General features: G+C 44.8%; 1 protein-coding gene across 6 annotated transcripts in view; it reads right to left on the reverse strand.

Annotated features, from left to right (window-relative positions):
- The window catches only part of MAP3K3 (mitogen-activated protein kinase kinase kinase 3), a 72,191-nt gene that overhangs the window by 21,020 nt on the left and 30,313 nt on the right, over positions 1–20,858 (reverse strand). For all 6 annotated transcript variants that reach the window (XM_019026779.4, XM_004041154.5, XM_019026778.4 and 3 more), the window contains 2 exons: positions 17,920–18,033; positions 8,295–8,415 (listed from right to left, as the gene is read on the reverse strand). In XM_019026779.4, coding sequence (XP_018882324.1) covers positions 8,295–8,415; positions 17,920–18,033 — 235 coding nt within the window. The remainder of the gene's footprint in view (positions 1–8,294; positions 8,416–17,919; positions 18,034–20,858) is intronic.

Here is a 20,858-nt window from a genome sequence, read left to right on the forward strand (position 1 = left end):
ACTAACTATTTCCTAAACTCTTTTCTCTCTTCAGGGACAGATGAGATGGGGAGAGAAATCAAACATTTTTTTCTTTCTCAATAGAAAATCTTAACTAATATTTACCAATATGCTCACAGTGGACCACACTCTGTAGAACACAGTAGTGGGCAGAATTTCCATAAGACCCTAAGAACATCTTGTATGTTTCAACTTTCAAAATTCCCATTTTATTTTGGAGCTGCTACCACCATCAAAGTTTCTGATCTCATGTAGCATCATAGAACTTATAGCAAGGAGGGAAAAAAAACCTTTGAAGATGAAAGAAGCTAACCATTTTGTTTCCAAGTGTATGGTCACTACCTCTGCAGTCCTGGCTTCTACCCTTTCAAATCAGTACTAGGACTGGAAGCTGGTCCTGAGCACTGCTCTCTGTTTACTGCCCAGTTGTCGCTATAATCTACCCTCATCCTTTCAACATTCTTTCTTGTCCTCTGCCTGAATTTTCCCTCCATGTCTCTCAGAGGCAGAGAGGGCTCCTCTCTTCCTTGCAAAAGCATTATAAACCCTCCACCTGGACTTGATTCATCTCCAGCAGGAGTCAGCTCCCCCATGGTCTCCTCTTCATCACCTTTAACCCCTCCTTTTCAGCTGTCTTTATCCCTCCCTTCATACACTTCCTCATATCTCTAGCCTAAGAACATCCTGGGCTGGGCATGGTGGCTCATACCTATAATCTCAGCACTTTGGGAAGCAGAGGTGTAGAAGGATCGCTTGAGACCAGGAATTCAAGACCAGGCTGGGCAACATAGTGAGAACTCATCTCTACAAAAAACAAATTAGCCAGGTATGGTGGCAAGCACCTGTGGTCCCAGCTATTTGGGAGGCTGAGGCAAGAGGATCGGTGGTTGAGGCTGCAGTGAGCCATGATGGCACCACTGCACTCCAGCCTGGGTGACAGAGAGATGGGGTTTTGCCATGTTGCCTGGGCTGGTTTCGAACTCCTGGGCTCAAGCAATCCACCCACCTTGGCCTCCCAAAGTGCTGGGATTACAGGCACGCACCACTGCAACTGGCAGGCCCACCATTTCACTACCAAACTCCAGAAAAACCTGATTGCCTCCACTCAGGCACTGGAGTATGGCTTGCCTCACTATGGGACAAAGTGGCAAGATAAGGAGAAAGACAGAGTGAGAACTGAGGCAAAGGCACTTAACAAGATGAACTTAGACCATACAGGAGTCAGAATGTAGCAGGGACAAGTCCTTTTCTTTTTTTTGGAGACTGAGTCTCACTCTGTTGCCTAAGCTGGAGCGCAGTGGCACGATCTCAGCTCACTGCAACCTCCGCCTCCCAGGTTCAAGTGATTGTCCCACCTCAGCCTCCCAAGTAGCTGGGATTACAGATGCGCACGACCACACCTGGATAATTTTTATTTATTTTTTATTTTTTTGAGACAGACCAAGAGTCTGTCCAGGCTAGAGTGCAGTGACACGATCTTGGCTCAATGCAACCTCTGCTTCCCGGGTTCAAGCAATTCTCCTGCCTCAGCGGCCGAGTAGCTCGGATTACATGCACCTGCCATCATACCTGGCTAATTTTTGTATTTTAGTAGAGACAGGGTTTCACCATGTTGGACAGGCTGGTCTCGAACTCCCATCCTCAGGTGATTTGCCCGCCTTGGCCTCCCAAAGTGTTAAGATTATAGGCATGAGCCACTGCGCCCCGCCGACAAGTCCTTTAGTTGAGGCTTGGTTACATGGCTTAAGGGCACCACCCAATGTATCATGGAAAAATAGTGCTTGAGCTTCAAAGGTAGGTAGAATTTCCGTAGGCCAAGGTATGAGAGAGGATATCTTCAGGTAAGGAAATTCCACCTATCTGCCTAGTGATCTCCCCACAGAGAGATTAACTCCTTTGGATTAACTCATTACTTAGTAGGGGTTTTTTTGTTTGTTTCTGTTTTGTTTAGCATGAACTAGTTTAACAGACTAAATGGCCTGAAAAAAACCTGGAATTCAAGGTATGCATATTATGATGGAAACAACAAAGGGTAAACATGATACCTGGCTTCACATGTTTGAAAAACTGTCATATGAAAGATTTTATCTGTGTTTATCTGTTGCTCAAGGGAGCAGCACTAGAATCAGTGGGTAAAGTGAGAGAAAGCTGATTTTCAATCCAAAATAAAGAAGAATCTCAAATATACATGTCTGGAATTTGATTGGGCTACCCTGCGCTTCCCCATCAATGCAAATGTTCCAGTGTGAACTGAGTAGCCTGCTTGCTGCAGACTCACTAAATATTCACATGTATGTAAACAACGATGGCAAGGAGGCAACAGAGGAACCCAGTGGAAGGCTGAATTGCTAAGGCTTACTAACCAAGGACTTCTTGGACCCCATTTCTACTGCTAGGACTTTTCCAAGACTCTCATGCTATACCTTGACTTCTGTCTCTGTTTCCCTTCCAGAAAGTCTTGTCTGTACCAGCACACAGCAAGCACTCAAACATCTGTGAATGAAAATAACAGGTTTCTGTCTCTTACCCTTGGTCTGTCCTTACCAACCTGGCTGTTTCTGTGTAATGCCTTCTCCCCACACTCCTAATTTCCTTTCCTACTTCTCTGGTTACTCCTTTTCTGTGTCCTTCGCAGGCTCATCCTCTTCTAACTGGCCACTAAGTGTTGGGTTCCTAAGGCTCAATCATGGACCCTCTTTTCTTCTCATTCTATAGTCTCTGCTTAGGCACTCTCCCCTGGGTGCATGGTTTCAACATAACAATTTCCAATATTTTTTCACTAGCCCTGATTTTCTCCCCTCTGAGCTAGAGACCTATATATCTAACTGCCTCTCTGATATCTCCTGTTGGCTGTATCAGAGGCACTTCAACACCAACATGTCTAAAACATTAAGTCTGCCCCTTCCCAGCACCTGGAACCAGGCTCTCTTCCAGTATTCCTGTCTTAGTGAAAGGCGATGCCATTTATTCATCTCCACAAAGCAGTAATTTACCTCCCTCTCTCTCAATATCTGCAAATTATTTTTTCTTCCTTCCTTTTTTTTTTTTTTTTGAGATGGAGTTTTGCTCTTGTTGCCCAGGCTGGAGTGCAATGGCACCATCTCGGCTCACTGCAACCTCCGCCTCCCGGGTTCAAACAATTCTCCTGCCTCAGCCTCCCTAGTAGATGGGATTACAGGCGCATGCCACCACACCCAACTAATTTTTGTATTTTTCATAGAGACGGGGTTTCACCATGTTGGTCAGGTTGGTTTCAAACTCCTAATCTCAGGTGATCCACCCATCTCGGCCTCCGAAAGTGCTGGGATTACAGATGTGAGCCACCAAACCCGGCCTCATTTTTTTTTTAAATGATATTGGGTCTCACTATGTTGTCTAGGCTAAGCTCAAACTCCTGGAATCAAGCTATCCTCCCACCTTAGCCTCCTGAAAACACCTGCAAATTCAATCCAATACTATAGTAATTCTTAAGCCTTTTGGTCTTAGAACCCCTCTGCACCTTAAAACTGAGGCCACTTAGCTTTTATTTATGTAGGATATATCAACTGATATTTACTGTATTTGCAATTAAAACTCAGAAATTTTAAAAACATTTTCTCAGGAGAAACCAGTGGAGGAAAAAAGAAATTTTAAGAATACAATCATATACAAGCACACATGCCATTAAGCCATTACGGTGATGACATCACCTCAGGCACCTGACCTCTGGAAACCTCCATTGTACCCTTGTGAGAGAATTGAGTGTCATGTCTTAGCATGATTATGAAAATAATTTTGAGGGCCAGGCGTGGTGGCTCACTCCTGTAATCCCAGCACTTTGGGAGCCTGAGGCAGGTGGATCACGAGGTCAAGAGATCGAGACCATCCTGGCCAACGTGGTGAAACCCCGTCTACTAAAAATACAAAATTTAGCTGGGCGTGGTGGCGCATGCCTGTAGTCCCAGCTACTTCAGAGGCTGAGGCAAGAGAATCATTTGAACCCGGGAGGCGGAGGTTGCAGTGAGCCGAGATCGCACCACTGCACTTCGGCCTGGTGACAGAGCAAGACTCCGTCACAAAAAAAAAAAAAAAAAAAAAAAGAAAATAATTTTGAACTCACAGGGTCAAAGGATCCAAGGGACTCCCCAGGATCCCCAGAACACACTTTGAGAACCACCAAAACGCCATGTTCTGTCAGTTTTACCTCTAAATGTCACAAGTTCACCTGCTCCTTCCTCTCTCCACTTCATCAGCCTACTCCAAGCCCAGTTTTCTTTACCTGGACCACTGCATTAGCCTAATGCAGTTCCCTTGCATGCATTCTTGCCCCCTCCAATCTGTTATCCACACTGTAGCCAGATCAATCTTTTCAAAATACAAATACGAATATGTAACACCACCCACTCCTCTTCACTTAAAAACTCTAAAGTAGCTTTTCACTACTTTCCATGCAATGATCAGAATCTTAACCAGGGTCCACAAGGCTCTGCCTCCCTCCCCAGCTTCATCCTGCCCTCCCCTTCCCCTTGCTCCCAGCTTTCCAGCTATCTGGACTTCTTTCCATTTCTGACATACCACACTTCCTCTTGCCATCAAGTCTCTGCTCTTGTAACATCCCCTGCCTGGAACCCTCTTCCTTGCATCCCTTTTGCCTAACTCCCAAATCCCATTCATGCCTAAGGCTTTCCTGGCCCCAAGATCAGGATCAGGTCCCATCCCTTAGTTATAGCCCACCATTTCTTTCTTTCTTTCTTTCTTTTTTTTTTTCTGAGACAGAGTCTCACTCACTCTGTCACCCAGGCTGGAGTACAGTGGTGCAATCTCCACTCACTGCAGCCTCGATCTCTCAGGTTCAAGTGATCCTCCTGCCTCAGCCCCCTGAGTAGCTGGGACTAGAGGCACTCACCACCATGCCCAGCTAATTTTTGCATTTTTATTAGTAACGGGGTTTTACTGTGTTGGTCAGGCTGGTCTCAAACTCCTGGCCTCAAGCAATCCACTCACCTCGGCCTCACCAAGTGCTGGAGTTACAGGCGTGAGCCACCATGACCAGCCCATTTCTTAGTTATAGCCCACCTGCAGCACCACACACCTTTCAGTCACAGTTTGTAATTATACATTAATCACATCATAAGAAGTAAATGTCTGTCTTTCCATGGATTGTAAAGGCCACAGGGACAGGGCCTGTGTCTTTTTTGCTTCCCATATTTCTGGCACATTAGTAGATACTTTGGTAATTACTTTTTTTTTTTGAGACAGGGTCTTGATCTGTTGCCCAGGCTGGAGTACCATGGCACATTCGTGGCTCACTGAAACCTCTGCCTCCCAGGCTCAAGTGATCCTCCCACCTCAGCTTCCCAAGTACCTGGGACTACAAGCATGCACCACCACACTTGGCTAATTTTTGTATTTTTTGTAGAGACGGGGTTTTGCCATGTTGCCCAGGCTAGTCTCAAACTCCTGAGGCTCAAGCAATCCACCCAACTCGGCCTCCTAAAGTGCTGGGATTATAGGCATAAGCCACCATGCCCAGCCAGTAATTATCTTTTGAATGAATGAACAAAAACGTAGTATGATGGAAGAGAGATAAGATAACATGATAGGTTGAGGCGTGGTGGCTCACGCCTGTAATCCCAACACTTTGGGAGACCGAGGCAGGTGGTCATCTGAGGTCAGCAGTCAGACCAGCCTGGCCAACATGGCGAAATCCCGTTTCTACTAAAAACACAAAAATTAGCGGGGAGTGGTGGTGTGCACCTGTAACAGGCTGAGGCAGAAGAACTGCTTGAGCGCATGAAGCAGGGGTTGCAGTGCGCCGAGATGGCATCAATGCACTCCAGCCTGGGTGACAGAGTGAGACTCTGTCTCGAGAAAAAAAAAAAAAAAAAAAAAAAAGACAACATAATAAATATTATAATGGTGATGGGTATAAGGGGCAAACATTTTCAGTGGCTTCCACTGCCTACCAAAAGAGTCTGAGTGCAGTTGAGAGTCCCTTAGAAAACACCCAGGCATCCTTTCTTGGCCTCTCTATTCCTCCTCCAAATGTATCAGCCAGCCTGGACCTGAAGGATAGCGAGCTCTCCACAGAAATAGTCTAAAAGCCCTCTCCTCTCTCCCCTTGTCCCCTATGGAAATCCTCCACAATCTTTCAAGGTCCAGCTGGAACAGCTCCCCTCAGAATGCATTTTCCAGATCATTCCAGTTAGAAATCATCTCTCCCATTTCTTGGCTCTATGGAAACGCTCACAGGCTCAGCCCATTCTCTTGCCACATCTACCTTACCCTACACACACTGCAAAGCCCCTGGGGTTCTTCAATCCACCAAGTTCTTTTGTGATCATGCCTGGCAGGTGCTCCTTACTATGCCTGAGATATCTCTCTCTACTTGATACTCAGTAAATCTTCCTTGGAGTGTCAGCTCTGATGTTACCTTTTCTGTGAAAGCCCCTCTCTCCCAGGTGGAATCTGCTCCAGCCACCCTTGCTCTTCCAAATGCTTCACTGCAGCATTCATCTCAGCCCAACAGCTGGTACTTAATGCTTTGCTGAATGAAGGAAGCCAGGATCTAGGTATGCTAAGAGGCTGTGTTGCCCATTTTCCAGATAAACAGGAACTACTTCACAGAAATCTCATTCCTCAGCATTCTCAGCCAGGAAAATCATTTCCATATATAGCTCCCAGTAACATGGAGAAAGGGTCCAGTGGCTAAGTATTTAGCCCCTGCCTCCATGCACATATCATAGGCTCTTGCTTGGGGGCAAGAGACCCAGTTACTGCCCCATCAATCCTTACTGATTACAAGGGACCATGCTGCCCACCTCCATTCCCTCAATCTCTACAAGGACTACGGAAAAGAGGCCAAACTGGCAGAGCTTCCCAGGCTCTGAGGCACACAGATTCCAGGGCCAGAGACGCTGTGGCTAGGCTCTCCTTGCTAGGGTACTAGCTCTCCATCCTCAACCAACACATTCCCCAATTATCTACAGAAATCTGAAATTCATATACAGACTTTCAGCCTGGCAATACTTACTACCAGTACTTGCCTGGATTCCAGAAGTTACTCAGTAAGGCAAAGTCAGTACCTCAGAAACATATTTTTCCTGTAACTCCCTCAGGAGGCATATTGCAAACAGACAAACTCAGCAACAGGATCAGTGCTTAGATCTCTCAAGCTCAGCTCAGGATCTTCAGAGGACAGTTCAATTTGAAGCAATTCTACCTATATGGATAAGGGCAAAGCTGGCTTTCTAGCAGCAGCAGGGGTCTCCACAACATTAAGGCAGCAGGCTCAACACGATGTTTGATAAGACCAGATTTCCCTTTTGATACAAGTTCCACAATTCAAGAAATGGGGGCTTTCTCCCCAGACTCCCAAAAGTGGAATCCAGAGGAATCCTGGGTTAACAAGTAATAATGCACAGGCCTGATTTAGATTCCTGTCCTGGGAAGGACTGGTAGCAGCCACAGAGCTTTCTGACTAGTTAGCAGACGGTTGTATATATAGTTGGCCCTCCACATCTGCAGGTTCTGCATCTGTGGATTCAACCAACCACAGATTGAGAATATGTGGAAAATTATAAAAAATAACAATAGCAAAAAAATACAAATAAAAATATAGCATAAGAACTATTTACATAGTATTTACATCATATTAGGTATTATAAATAACCCGGAGATGATTTAAACTATGAGGGAGGATGTGGGTAGGTTATATGCAAATACTACACTATTTTATTTCAGGGACTTGAGCATCCACAGACCTTGGCATCCACAGGGGTCCTGGAACCAATCCCCTACAAATACAGAGAAATGACTGTACTATGTCAATAGTCTCCTTTCCTTCCCAGACAACTTAGCTTTACTCTCTCAAAAGTTTCATTCGTCACTATCTTCCCTGAAGTATAAAGACTTCTCAGGAATCATAAGCAAGAGATTTAAGGTCAAAATTCAAACTTAGACCCAATTCCTAACTTTGCAAGTCTCTATTCTTCACAAGAATGGTCAAAAGTGAGTGTAAACACAGCTGGAAGTCTTCAAGCAGATGTCTGAGGCGATCACTTTTTCAGGGATGTTTAAAAGGAATTTAATCATACTACTATATCATTATATTTTAAGTTCCTTGAGAGTCAGGATACCATCCCAGTTATTTCTTTGCCCTTCCTCTCTAAATAAAATAAAGGCATAAAGGATTACTCTACACAGAGTAATAGTTAATAAATATTTGATGATCATTTAATTAACAAATACTTGTTGCTTTTTTAAAATGTGGGCAGATAAAATAGAGGAGGAGAAAAAAGGGGTGAAATACTCACTGACAGAGAGGTGCCTGCTTCTGGGCTCGGGGGGCTGGTAGATAGTATTTATATCCCCTGCGGACTGGGAAGCCTTGATCCGCACCTGTCTGGACACCCCAGAGTGAGGAGAGGAACTGTTCTGTAAAAGAAGAGGAAAAAGGCCAAGCTACATCTTTACACAGTCAGGCCTATCAAGGTCTTCTCACCCTTTTCCTAAGGACTCCCTGCAGGCTCAGCCACCTTCATGCTTTTAATACATGAGTTACCCAGCTTTCCCCCAAATCTCACTCTTCTATTTGTCTCAGCAAACCACTATTCGCTCAATGTAGTTTTATAGTTTCAATGATGTATGAGCGCTGAGACCTAGTGCCCCAGTTTAACAGGTGATGATCCAGACATGGAGGAATAACAGGCATTCCTGTAATAATCTGCAAAACAGAAAAGAGAGCTGTAAATACACCCTCTCATAAAATTCTCCAGAGAGTTTAGGAAGAGTAGCAGAAAATTATTTCTGCAGAGGAGGAAGTCAGAATGGAGACTGAATGATGGCAACTTCCCTCCCCAACAAAATTCTGGTTGCTATATATGTATTTATCTTATTGACTGATTGATTGATACAGTCTTGCTATGTTGCCCAGGCTGGACTCAAACTCCTGGGCTCAAGGGATCCTCCCACCTCAGCCTCCGGGTTAGCTGAGACTATAGGTACATGCTACCATGCCCAGCTTATATATGTATGTTTAAAAGTAGCTCAATATGCTTCTTTTTCCCAACCATAATCACTCCCTGAAAATTAAGAAGATTCCAGGGTTTATACGCAAATCATCTCAGGATCATGCTCAACTGGGAAAAGCTATCATAAGTACCATTGTGCCAGACAGAGGTCAAGGGCCTGAGAGGAGGGTCAGCAATCCTCCCAGCACCCACCCACTCTTTCCACTGGGCCCAGTCCAGCCGCCAGAGAAAACTAAGCAACAAAGGGGGGCCTTTGCACTGAGAAAGCTTAAAACTAAACCCTGGAGGTAATCAAGTGATGTCAGGATGCTATTACAAATAAGCAGGGCACTGGTGAGAGTCGGGGTGAGAGCTCAGGATTTACAAACAAGTTGGTTCAAAGTTTCTACTTGCTCCTCTATCTCCTCCACCTCCCCCTAACAAAAAAAGTCCGATCTAAACAAACTCTATATCCTGTCCTCCAGGAAAAAGGTTTCCCGCTCTCAGGGGAGAGTTCAGCTGCCAAGCAACCTCCTGTAGTCCCCATGCCAGACTTTATCACATGCAGGTTGTCTTGAAAAACTGTCTTGCTCTAACGGGAAGTCAGAACCAAGGGGAAGTGAATGTTCTTGCTGAAGCCTCCGATGTGCAATAGCTCTCTGCTAAGGGTCAAAAAGGAAACAACAGTCAAAGCCACATACTGGGGAGGCAGGCAAGTGAAGGGCAAGGGAGGGTCATAGTCTTGCACTCACAAAGAGGAGGTGCATGATGAGCACCCTGCCACCTGCCTGAATGCAGGGCCTTACACATAGTGAGAATTCAATAAATCCTGGCAACATGAATTTGAAATGTGTACCAAAGGACATACAATCTAAACCCTCAATTAAAAAATCTAAAAGCTAGGCCGGGAGTGGCTCATGCCTATAATCCCAGCACTTTGGGAGGCCGAGGCAGGCGGATCATGAGGTCAGGAGATCAAGACCATCCTGGCTAGCACAGTGGAACCCTGTCTCTAATAAAAATACAAAAAATTAGCTGGGCGTGGTGGCAGGCACCTGTAGTCCCAACTACTCAGGAGGCTGAGGCAGTAGAAGGGCATGAACCTGGGAGGCGGAGCTTGCAGTGAGCCAAGATCGCACCACTGCACTCCAGCCTGGGCAACAGAGCAAGACTCCATCTCAAAAATAAAAAATAAAATAAAATAAAATAAAATAATAAAATAAAATATATAAAATATATAAAAGCTGAATTTCAATGGCCAGCACAAGCATAGATTTGTAAAAGAAAAGGTTGAGGTTGTGGCAACAGGTTAGAAAGCAGGTGAAGAGAATCAGTGAAGGTCTCAAAGCAGAGCTTCTCACCCTTTAATGCACATATGAATCACCTGCAGTCTTGTTCAAGTGCAGATTCTGATTCGGTAGGTCTGGGGTGGAGCTCAGAGCCTGCATTTCTAACCAGCTTCCAGGTGATGCTGACACTGCTGTTACATGGACCACACTTTGAGTAGCCACGTCTTAGAAGTGAGTCATGCCTCAATTGCAGGTAATGGTTCTCAACCCTAGCTGCCCATGAGAATTGCCTGTGGAGCTTTTTTTTTTTTTTGAGACGAAGTCTCGCTCTGCGCCCAGGCTGGAGTGCAGTGGCGCGATCATGGCTCACTGCAAGCTCCGCCTCCTGGGCTCACGCCATTCTCCTGCCTCAGCCTCCCGAGTAGCAGGGACTAGAGGTGCCCACCACCACGCCCGGCTAATTTTTTGTATTTTTATTTGCGACAGAACCTGCCTCCCGGGTTCAAGTGATTCTTCTGCCCCCACCTCCTGATTACAGGTGTGCACCACCATGCCCAGCTAATTTTTTTTATTTTTTTTATTTCTGAGACAGAGTTTCACTCTTGCTGCCCAGGCTAGGAGTGCAATGGCACAATCTTGGCTCACCGCAACCTCTGCCTCCCGGGTTCAAGTGATTTTCCTGCCTCGGCCTCCCGAGTAGCTGGGATTACAGGCATGTGCCACCACACCCAGCTAATTTTTTGCATTTTTAGTAGAGATGGGGTTTCTCCATGTTGGTCAGGCTGGTCTTGAACTCCTGACCTCAGGTGATCTGCCTGCCTTGGCCTTCCAAAGTGCTGGGATTACAGGGGTGAGCGACCATGCCCAGCTGCCTGTGGAGATTTTGACACCTCAGATCAACAGAACCTCTGGACACAGAGTCCAAGCACTGACATTTTGTAATATTCAGCCAAATTTTGAAAACCTCAATTTCAGGGGGCAAAAGGGAATGGTATGGTAAATAAAAATGAGGTTGCTTCAAGGGTTTAGGACACCTTGAATAAGACTCAGAAGTGGGAAAAAGAGGAAGGAGGAAGGTGGGACTATGCCTGAGAATATAAGGGGACTGTCGCAGAGTGACAGGAGAGCCCATAGGTATGAACTGTGTAGCTAGCAGAACATTCTAAAGACAACAAATAGAAGATGGTGTTTGATCATTCCATGAACACCTCACTAAAGGACTCTGGGTAGAAGTTAGCTGTGGCTAACACAAACAATATGAAAAATTACCAGGAAACCACGTGCATCAAGATTTCAGTGACTGGAAGATAGGAGATCAGTAGAAAAATAAGTTACAAAAGTCCACCCACAAATTATCTCAATAAACGATCTGGCAAGTGGATTCAACGATGCAGGGAAGAGGTGAAGCAGGGAGAGGGGTTGCTTTAGTTTGTTACATGGGAATGTAAGGTAAGAAATGGCACACTGGATCACCAAGAGCATCCTGTCCAGTCCTCTGTTTTAATGGTGGTACCAAGAGATATTTGCATGGAAGACCATGATAGTTATGATAGCTGTGAAAGCATCTGAGGTGATTTAATTAAATTTACAGCTTTACCATCCATGAATTTATTAAAGCCCTTTTTAAAATCTGCTTTGAAGCTATACAATTTCAGAATAATAGATGCCACATATATCATCTTTTTTGTTTTTGAGACAGGGTCTTGCTCAATGAGTGCAGTGGTGCAATCATAGCTCATCGCAGCCTGGAATTCCTTGGCTCAAGTGATCCTCCCGCCTCAGCCTCCCAGGTAGGTGGAATTGCAGGCATTTGCCACCATGACTGATTTTAAAACTTTTGTAGAGATGGGGGTCTTGCTATGTTACCCAGGCTGGTTTATCACTTGTTATACAAATTATTTCTTTTTTGTTCTAAGATAATGCTCAATATTCAAGGAGTTCATCCAAATTGAGATTAGGTGAATAAATCTGTGTCTTCATTATCCATGCTCTTAAACGCTTTAAAGACTCTGATTATATATGCTTAGGCTGTCTTTCCTAACTAAAGAGTTCTAAACTTTTTTTTTTTTTTTTTTTGAGACGGAGTTTCGCTCATCGCCCAGGCTGGAGTGCAATGGCACAATCTCGGCTCACTGCAACCTCCGCCTCCCAGGTTCAAGCAATTCTCCTGCCTCAGCCTCCCGAGTAGCTGGGATTGCGGGCATGCGCCACCACGCTCAGCTAATTTTGTATTTTCAGTAGAGACAGGGTTTCACCATGTTGGTCAGGCCGGTATCAAATTCCTGACCTCAAGGGATCCACCTACCTCAGCCTCCCAAAGTGCTGGGATTACAGGCATGAGCCACCACGCCTGGCCAAGCATTGTAAACTTTTACACTGTTCATATATGAAAGTGACTCCAACTCCTTGAAAATTTTGTCTTCTGGACGTTTGCTAGCTCAGTTGTCTTCAAAGCTGCAGGGAACAGAATGATACAACATCTCACAAGTTCTCCTCATGGACAGTATTATACTTTCTGCTTGGCTTCTAATGATTTCCAACCATGGAGGAACCTGGGTGAGGTTTCCCAAGGACTACAATAATTCTAAGAACCCTCTTCTGGGGCCGGGCGTGGTGGCTCACAACTGTAATCCCAGCACTTTGGGAGGCCAAGGCGGTCAGATCATTTGAAGTTTAGGAGTTCGAGACCAGCCCGGCCAACATGGTGAGGACCCACCCCCCCACCCCCGTCTCCACTAAAAATACGAAAATTAACCGGGCGTAGTGGCGCACGCCTGTAATCCCAGCTACTAGGGAGGCTGAGGCAGGAGAATCGCTTGAACCCGGGAGATGGAGGCTGCAGTGAGCTGAGATTGCGCCACCGCACTCCAACCTGGGTGACAGAGTGAGACTCCATCACAAAAAAAAAAAAAAAAAAAAAAAAAAAATTCCCTCTTCTGGATGGTGACTGACAGGCACTAGACTACAAGTCAGAACATCTGGATTTCAGACCAGCTCTGTCACTACACACTGCCTCACCTGAGCAGTCACCCTAAGTCTCAATTTCCCCAGATGTAGACTGGAGACAATAGACGCCTGCCCTGGTACCCTCAGAGTTGTAAAAATCAAGTGAAAGATAAAAACACTTTTTATGTGCTAGGTGTTGTTATTATTACTATTATTCGAGACAGGGTCTTACTCTGTCACCCAGGCTGGAGTGCAGTGTTGCAATCTTGGCTCACTGCGGCCTCAACCTCCCGGGCTCAGGTGACTCTCCCACCTCAGCCACTCAAGCAGCTAAGACCACAGGCACGCACCACACCTGGCTAATTTTCGTTTTTGTTTTTTTTTTTCAATAGAGACAGGGTTTCGCCATGTTGCTCAGGCTGGTCTCAAACTCCTGGGCTCAAGTAATCTGCCTGCCTCAGCCTCCCAAAGTGCTGAGATTACAGGTGTGAGCCACCATGCCCAGCCCAATGTTATTATTATTGAGATGAGATGGAGTCTCGCTCTGTGGCTCAGGCTGGAGTGCAATGGCGCAATCCTGGCTCACTGCAAGCTCCGCCTCCCGGGTTCACGTCATTCTCCTGCCTCAGCCTCCTGAGTAGCTGGGACTACAGGCGCCTGCCACCACGCCCGGCTAATTTTTTGTATTTTTTAGTAGAGATGGGGTTTCACGTGTTAGCCAGGATGGTCTTGATCTCCTGACCTTGTGATCCGCCTGCCTCGGCCTCCCAAAGTGCTGGGATTACAGGCGTGAGCCACCGCGCCCGGCCCAGTGTTATTATTTTTAACAGGGGCCAGAAGAAGCTATTCTGCCCAATCAGGTTTGTTTTATCTTCCTGCACTTGTCCCACTATTTTACAAGGACTGAAAAGAATTACCTTTTAAATTATCCTTGATATTTTTAACTTACAATATTTAGGTGAGAAGATTAGAAGCTTATTTTTGTCAACGCGAATATGAGGTAACAAAACAAAGTGGCTAGGTGTTTAGTTTTTATTGTATACAAATACAAGTTACAAAAGAAGGTTCAGCTTGATATTACTTTATGACAGTGGAAGATCTGAGACTAGAAAGTCCTAAGAAGGTCAAGAGCTGAAAGACAAATGTAAAAGTTAGATGCATAAGCTAAAAGTTGGTGGTCCAAAGCAGAGGCTTAGGACAGCAAAAACTACAGAAGGAGACAATGAAGTATCTTAAAATGATGGTAGAGACCAAGGCTAGAGAGAGGCTTTTCAGACAAAGAGACTGGCCAGATCCGGTGGCTCACACCTGTAATCTCAGCACTTTGAGAAGCTGAGGCATGCGGATCACTTGAGGTCAGGAGTTTGAGACTAGCCTCGCCAACAGTGCGAAACCCCATCTCTACCAAAAATACAAAAATTAGCCGGGCATGGTGGCATGCACCTGTAATCCCAGCTACTCAGGAGGCTGAGGCAGGAGAATCACTTGAATCTGGGAGGCGGAGGTTGCAATGAGCTGAGATCGTACCTGGGTGACAGAGTGAAACTGTGCCTCAAAATAAAAAAAAGAGATAGTTCTGTGATTACCAAAACTCAGGAGTTCTCAAGAATAATACTGAGGCCTCTCAGACATGGTCTTGGCCAAAGTGAGGTGGGAGAGGTAAGACTATGTACCTTGTGAGGAATGAAGACAGAAGGAAAATTAGAAGCTGCCATATAGGGATCAGAAGAATCCAAGGCGGGGTGCAGTGGCTCATGCCTGTAATCCCAGCACTTTGGGAGGCCGAGACAGGCAGATCACCTGAGGTCGGGAGTTCAAGAGCAGCCTGACCAACATGGAGAAACTCCGTCTCTACTAAAAAAAAATACAAAATTAGGCGGTTGTGGTGGTGCATGCCTGTAACCCCAGCTACTGGGGAGGCTGAGGCAGGAGAATCGCTTGAACCTGGAAGCCAAAGGTTGCGGTGAGCCAAGATCACACCCCTGCACTCCAGCCTGGGCAACAAGGGTGAAACTCCATCTCAAATTAAAAAAAAAAAAAAAAAAAAGAAGAAGAAGAATCCAAAGAAGAAAGAGATAGCACAATTCAAAACAGGAACAAGAAGAGAAACAGCCAGGTACGGTGGCTCAAACCTGTAATCCCAGCACTTTGCGAGGCTGAGACAGAAGGATTGCTTGAGCCCAGGAGTTTGAGACCAGCTTGGGCAACACGGCAAGACCCTGTCTCTACAAACAATTAAAAAAAGAAAAAAAAAGCCAAGCATGGGGGCACACGCCTGTAGTCCCAGTTACTTGTGAGGCTGAGATGGGAGGAAGATAACTTGAGTCTGGGAGGTTGAGGCTGTGGTGAGCTGTCATTGCGCCACTGCACTCCAGCTTGGGTGACAGAGTAAGATCCCATCTCAAAAAAAAAAAGGGAAATAAAGGAATAGGTGGTAACAAAAGGCGGTGAGGCAACTGCTACAAATGCAGGAAATTCAAAGTGGAGAAACAAAGTGACTGACAGTATCAGCGGAGGTGATGAAGACCAGGTGATATAGTATCCTGGAGCAGTGTACTTAAGGTATGATATCTGGTCTGGTGCCAGTCCACACACTGGTATACTGCTCGTCCTGCTCTTCCATCAAGTAAGTAAAGAAATGGAGAGGGCCCTTTGAAAAACTTTAGAGCAATTTGGCAGAGTGATTTTATGTTTATTGAATCTACTAATGAAAACTGTAGCCTTATAATTTATATACCTCTAGTTTATTTTTCCATTTCACTTCTCAGTTTTTGTATTTAAAAAAAGAACTGGTACGGCCGGGCACAGTGGCTCATGCCTGTAATCCCAGTACTTTGGGAGGCCAAGGCGGGCGGATCACAAGGTCAGGAGTTCAAGACCAGTCTGGCCAACATGGTGAAACCCCTTCTCTACTAAAAATACAAAAATTAGCGGGGCGTGGTGTCGTGCACCTGTAATCCCAGCTACTCGGGAGGCTGAGGCAGAAGAATTGCTTGAACCGAGGAGGTGGAGGTTGCAATGAGCCGAGATCACGCCACTGCACTCCGGCCTGGGCGACAGAGTGAGACTCCATCTCCAAAAAAAAAAAGTCCATGACAGATTTGAAATCAAAAGAACAAAACTGATATTTCATCACAGATAGTTAGAGAAACACTGTTCTAGAGGTGAGGATTCCTGAGCACAGAGCAATTTTGGATCATAATTCTTCCATTTATTAAGAAGCCTAAAGTCTAGGTGAGGAAGTTCTGGAGGAAAGATTTCATCACCAACATTACCATTATTACTCTTAAATGTAAATATTTATAAATGCAAAAAACAGGAGCAGTTTCTGTGTCCCAACAGTAGCAAAAATGGTTATTTAATTAAATTATGGTATATCCACTCAAGAGAAACATGTATCCTTACAAATTATAATTACAACATAGAAAAATGTTCATCACAGGCTGGGTGTAGTGGCTCACACTTGTAATCCCAGCACTTTGCAAGGCTAAAGTGGGTGGATCATTTGAGCTCAGGAATTCAAGACCAGCCTGGGCAACACAGTGAGACGCCATCTCTACTAAAAAAATTAAAAAATGGCCGGGCACAGTGGCTCACGCCTGTAATCCCAACACTTTGGGAGTCTGAGGCGGGTGGATCACCTGAGGTCAGGAATTTGAGGCCAGCCTGACGAACATGGTGAAACCTTGTCTCTACTAAAAAAATACAAAAATTAGCCAGGCATGGTGGCGGGCACCTGTAATCCCAGCTACTCAAGAGGCTGAAGCAGGAGAATCATTTGAAGCCAGGAGGCGGAGGCTGCAGTGAGCTAAGATCACACCATTGCATTCCAGCCTGGGCAACAAGAGCAAAACTCTGTCTCAAAAAAAAAAAGAAAAGAAATGGTCAGCATGAGCAGCATTCCACCTAAACTTTGTCCTAGTCACTACACCCACACTTATGCTGCCATGTTGGCTGTCTACATAAAGAAAAGGAAAGGCTGTCAAGCATAAGAAAAGGAAATGGTGCCAAGAAACCTTCAGAAACATGCATCTGAAGAAAACTGGTAGAAGAATCAGTAATTGGAAGACAGATACAGATTGCAAGCATTCTTGTGAAATGCGGGCCTCCAGGAATCCTTCAGGAGAGGAAACTGTGCATACGGGATAATTCCCCACTTCTGACACCCTACAGACTGCCTGCCATTGGGTAAAGCAACAGCTGATAAGTTATAAGAGGCCCCCAACCCATGGCTTTTTCCACTGAACAAAAGGAAAAGTTTGTTTCCTACAAGTGTTCCAAGGGAAAGTATTGTGGGAGTTGGGTTTATAAAGCATGACAGTCTCAAATCTTTGACAGTCTTTCCTAATCGGCACTGCCAAACGAATCAAATTTCTCTTGTTGGGGTCAAAATCTAATTGAAAAAACATAAATTTAGAGCACAAGAATTTTATTCTTTATCATAAAGTATTTTCCTTCCTCCCTCACCATAAGTCAAATAACCTTTAGATGCAATGTTAACACTGACAATCTGGCTTTTCGGTGAAATCAAATGCAGAATGTTCACTGGCCACTGACAAGTGGGCTGTGCTGTGCTTATGCTCTCAATTTGGCAGTGGCTGAGGAACGAAAATGTCTGTCAAGGAGGCAAGACAAGTTCCTGAAGGAAAGCAAGCTTTGTCTTCAGCTGCCAGACCATGACAAGGGCTACTTACATGGTTTCTGTCCTGGGACAACAGCAATATCCTAAGGCTTTTCATGCTTGAGCTTCTATCCAAAATGTCAATTGCTTTATCAAGATCATCTTGGTTTTTCAGCAGGATGGAGAGCTGTGATATAAGACATAGAAAAGGAAAATAATATAAAACAGAAGTTTATCTCAATGTTTCACTTTGCAGAAATAAAATAAACAAAAAATAAAAATACGTTTGGAGGAAAACAATCTCACTGGATACTATGGGGTCTTAAAAGATCTAGTTGAAACCATACAGATTTTTTTCTCTAAATGTACAATCCAAAAATTTGTAGTACCTTTACATAGTTGTGCAACCATCATCATAATCCAATTTTAAAACATTTCCAGAACTCCAACAGGATCTCTTGTGCCCATTTATAGTCACTCCTCCTTCCCACCTCCAGCCCCAGGCAACCACTACTCTACTTTCTATCTCTATTGATTTGCCTTTTCTGGACATTTCATTCCATTTAGACTCATACAATTCATACATATTCAATTCAATTCATAAAGATTCAATCTTTTTCATCTAGCTTCTTTCACTTAATGTTTTTTAGTTCATCCATGCTGTAGCATACCTCAGTACCCCGTTGTGAGATACTTTCTGAGAAGAGCTGCCTCTCCAAAAACACCACTTACTTCAAAACATCAAGTTGCAAACAGTTATAGCCCCCATATTCTTTTCCAAATTAAGTAGGATCATGTCCCACTCTACTGCCAATTGTGCTGACATTAATAGAACAAGCAGAAAAGGAAGAGAAGGGGTGGAGGGATGGTCAGAGGATGAAAATTGTTATACAAATAAAAACACAAATTTAGACTGCATAGCACGGTTTAATATCTTTCTGTTTAAGGGCAAATTCAGTGACTAGAACCTGAAAACTACCTCCTCCATTCTCACGGAGCTTTTCCCCCTTTGCTTGGCACTTCTCTCTCCTGTCGCCATATGAAGGACGTGTTTGCTTTCCCTTCCGTCATGATTATAAGTTTCCTGAGGCCTCCCCAGCCATGCTGAACTGTGAGTCAATTAAACCTCTTTCCTTTATAAATTACCCAGTCTTGGGCAGTTTTTTACAGCAGCGTGAGAACAGACTAATACACTCATACGTTCCAGTGAAATATTAAATAGAAGGTCCCTGAGGGTACAAATAAGTCTCACTCACTGCAAAAAGCAGAGCATGTTATGAATACTTGGTATTAAGAGATTCATAAGATGCAAACGTATGCCTTGCTTAGGACCTAGCAAATGTCAGATCTTATTCTTATTCTTATTATTTTTTGGAGACAGAGTCTTACTCTGTCGCCCAGGCTGGAGTGCAGTGGCACAATCACAACTTGCTGCAATGTCCACCTCCTGGGTTCAAGTGATTCTCCTGCCTTAGCCTCCAGAGTAGCCGGGATTATAGGTGCACACCACCACTCCCCACTAATTTTTTTTTTTTTTTTAGTAGAGACTGGGTTTTGCCATATTGGTCAGGTTGGTCTTGAACTCCTGACCTCAAGTAATCTGCCCGCCTCAGCCTACCAAACTGGTGGGATTACAGGAGTGAGCCACCACGCCTGGCCAGATTTTATACACGTATGGCAAACACAAAATCAAGCAAAAGTCCAATTAACTTATACAGTTCCTAATTTATAATACAAGATTTTTTTTTTTTTGAGACAGCATCTCCCTCTGTTGCCCAGGCTGGAGTGCAGTGGCACAATCTCGGCTCACAGCAACCTCCGCCTCCTGGGCTAAAGTGATCCTCCTGCCTCAGCCTCTCAAGTAGCTGGGATTACAGGCATGAGGCACCACACCCGACTAATTTTTGTACTTTTTGTAGAGATGGGGTTTCACCATGTTGTCCAGGCTGGTCTTGAACTCCTGAGCTCAAGAGATCTGCCTGCCTCAGCCTCCCAAAGTGCTGGCATTACAGGCATGAACCACCATGCCTGGCCAAAAACAGTACATATTTAAAATAAAATCTCAAAACTACTTATGGAATGGGAGAATGTTCTGCAAATCATATTATATTGCAAAAGAATTTCTTCCTGTGTGACATTCAAAGTGGGAATAAATAAGAATGGTTGGGAAGGGAGTTAAATAAAAAAAACCAAGTAGGCTGGGGATAGTGGCTGACACCTGTAATCATAGGAGGCTATGGCGGGAGGATCACTTAAGGCCAGGAGTTTAAGACCAGCCTGGGCAAAATAGTGAGACCCCCATCTCTACAAAAATTTATTTTTAATTAGCTCAGTGTGGTGGCATGTGCTTATTGTCCCAGTTACTGGGGAAACTGAGGTGGGGGGATCACTTGAACCCAGGATGTCAAGGCTGCAGTGAGCCATGATTGCACACTGCACTCTGGCCTGGGCAACAAAGTGAAACCCCGTCTCAAACCAAAAACAAAAACAAAACTCACAGTGACATATCACTTTACACCTACTAGGATGGCTATTAAAAGAAGAAAATAACAAATGTTGGTAAGGATGGTGGAGAAACTGCAGCCCTCATTGATATGGTTTGGCTGTGTCCCCACCCAAATCCCATATTGATTTGCAGTTCCAATAATCCCCATGTGTCGTGGCAGGGACCCAGTGGGAGGTAACTGAATCACGGCGGTGGTTATCCCATGCTGCTGTTCTCCTGATAGTGAGTGAGTTCTCATGAGATCTGATGGTTTTATAGGGGGCTTTTTCTCATTTGCTTGGCCCTTCTCTCTCCTGTCGCCATGTGAAGGATGTGTTTGCTTTCCCCTCCATCATGATTGTAAGTTTGCTAGGCCTCCCCAGCCATGCTGAACTGTGAGTCAATTAAACCTCAATTAAACTGTGAGTGATAAAAATGTTCCGGAGGCCAAGTGCGGTGGCTCATGCCTGTAATCCCAGCACTTTGGGAGGCTGAGGCAGGCAGATCGCTTGAGCTCAGGAATTTGA

Source organism: Gorilla gorilla, chromosome 4 (assembly GCF_029281585.2).
Source record: "Gorilla gorilla gorilla isolate KB3781 chromosome 4, NHGRI_mGorGor1-v2.1_pri, whole genome shotgun sequence".
Taxonomy (NCBI): domain Eukaryota; kingdom Metazoa; phylum Chordata; class Mammalia; order Primates; family Hominidae; genus Gorilla; species Gorilla gorilla.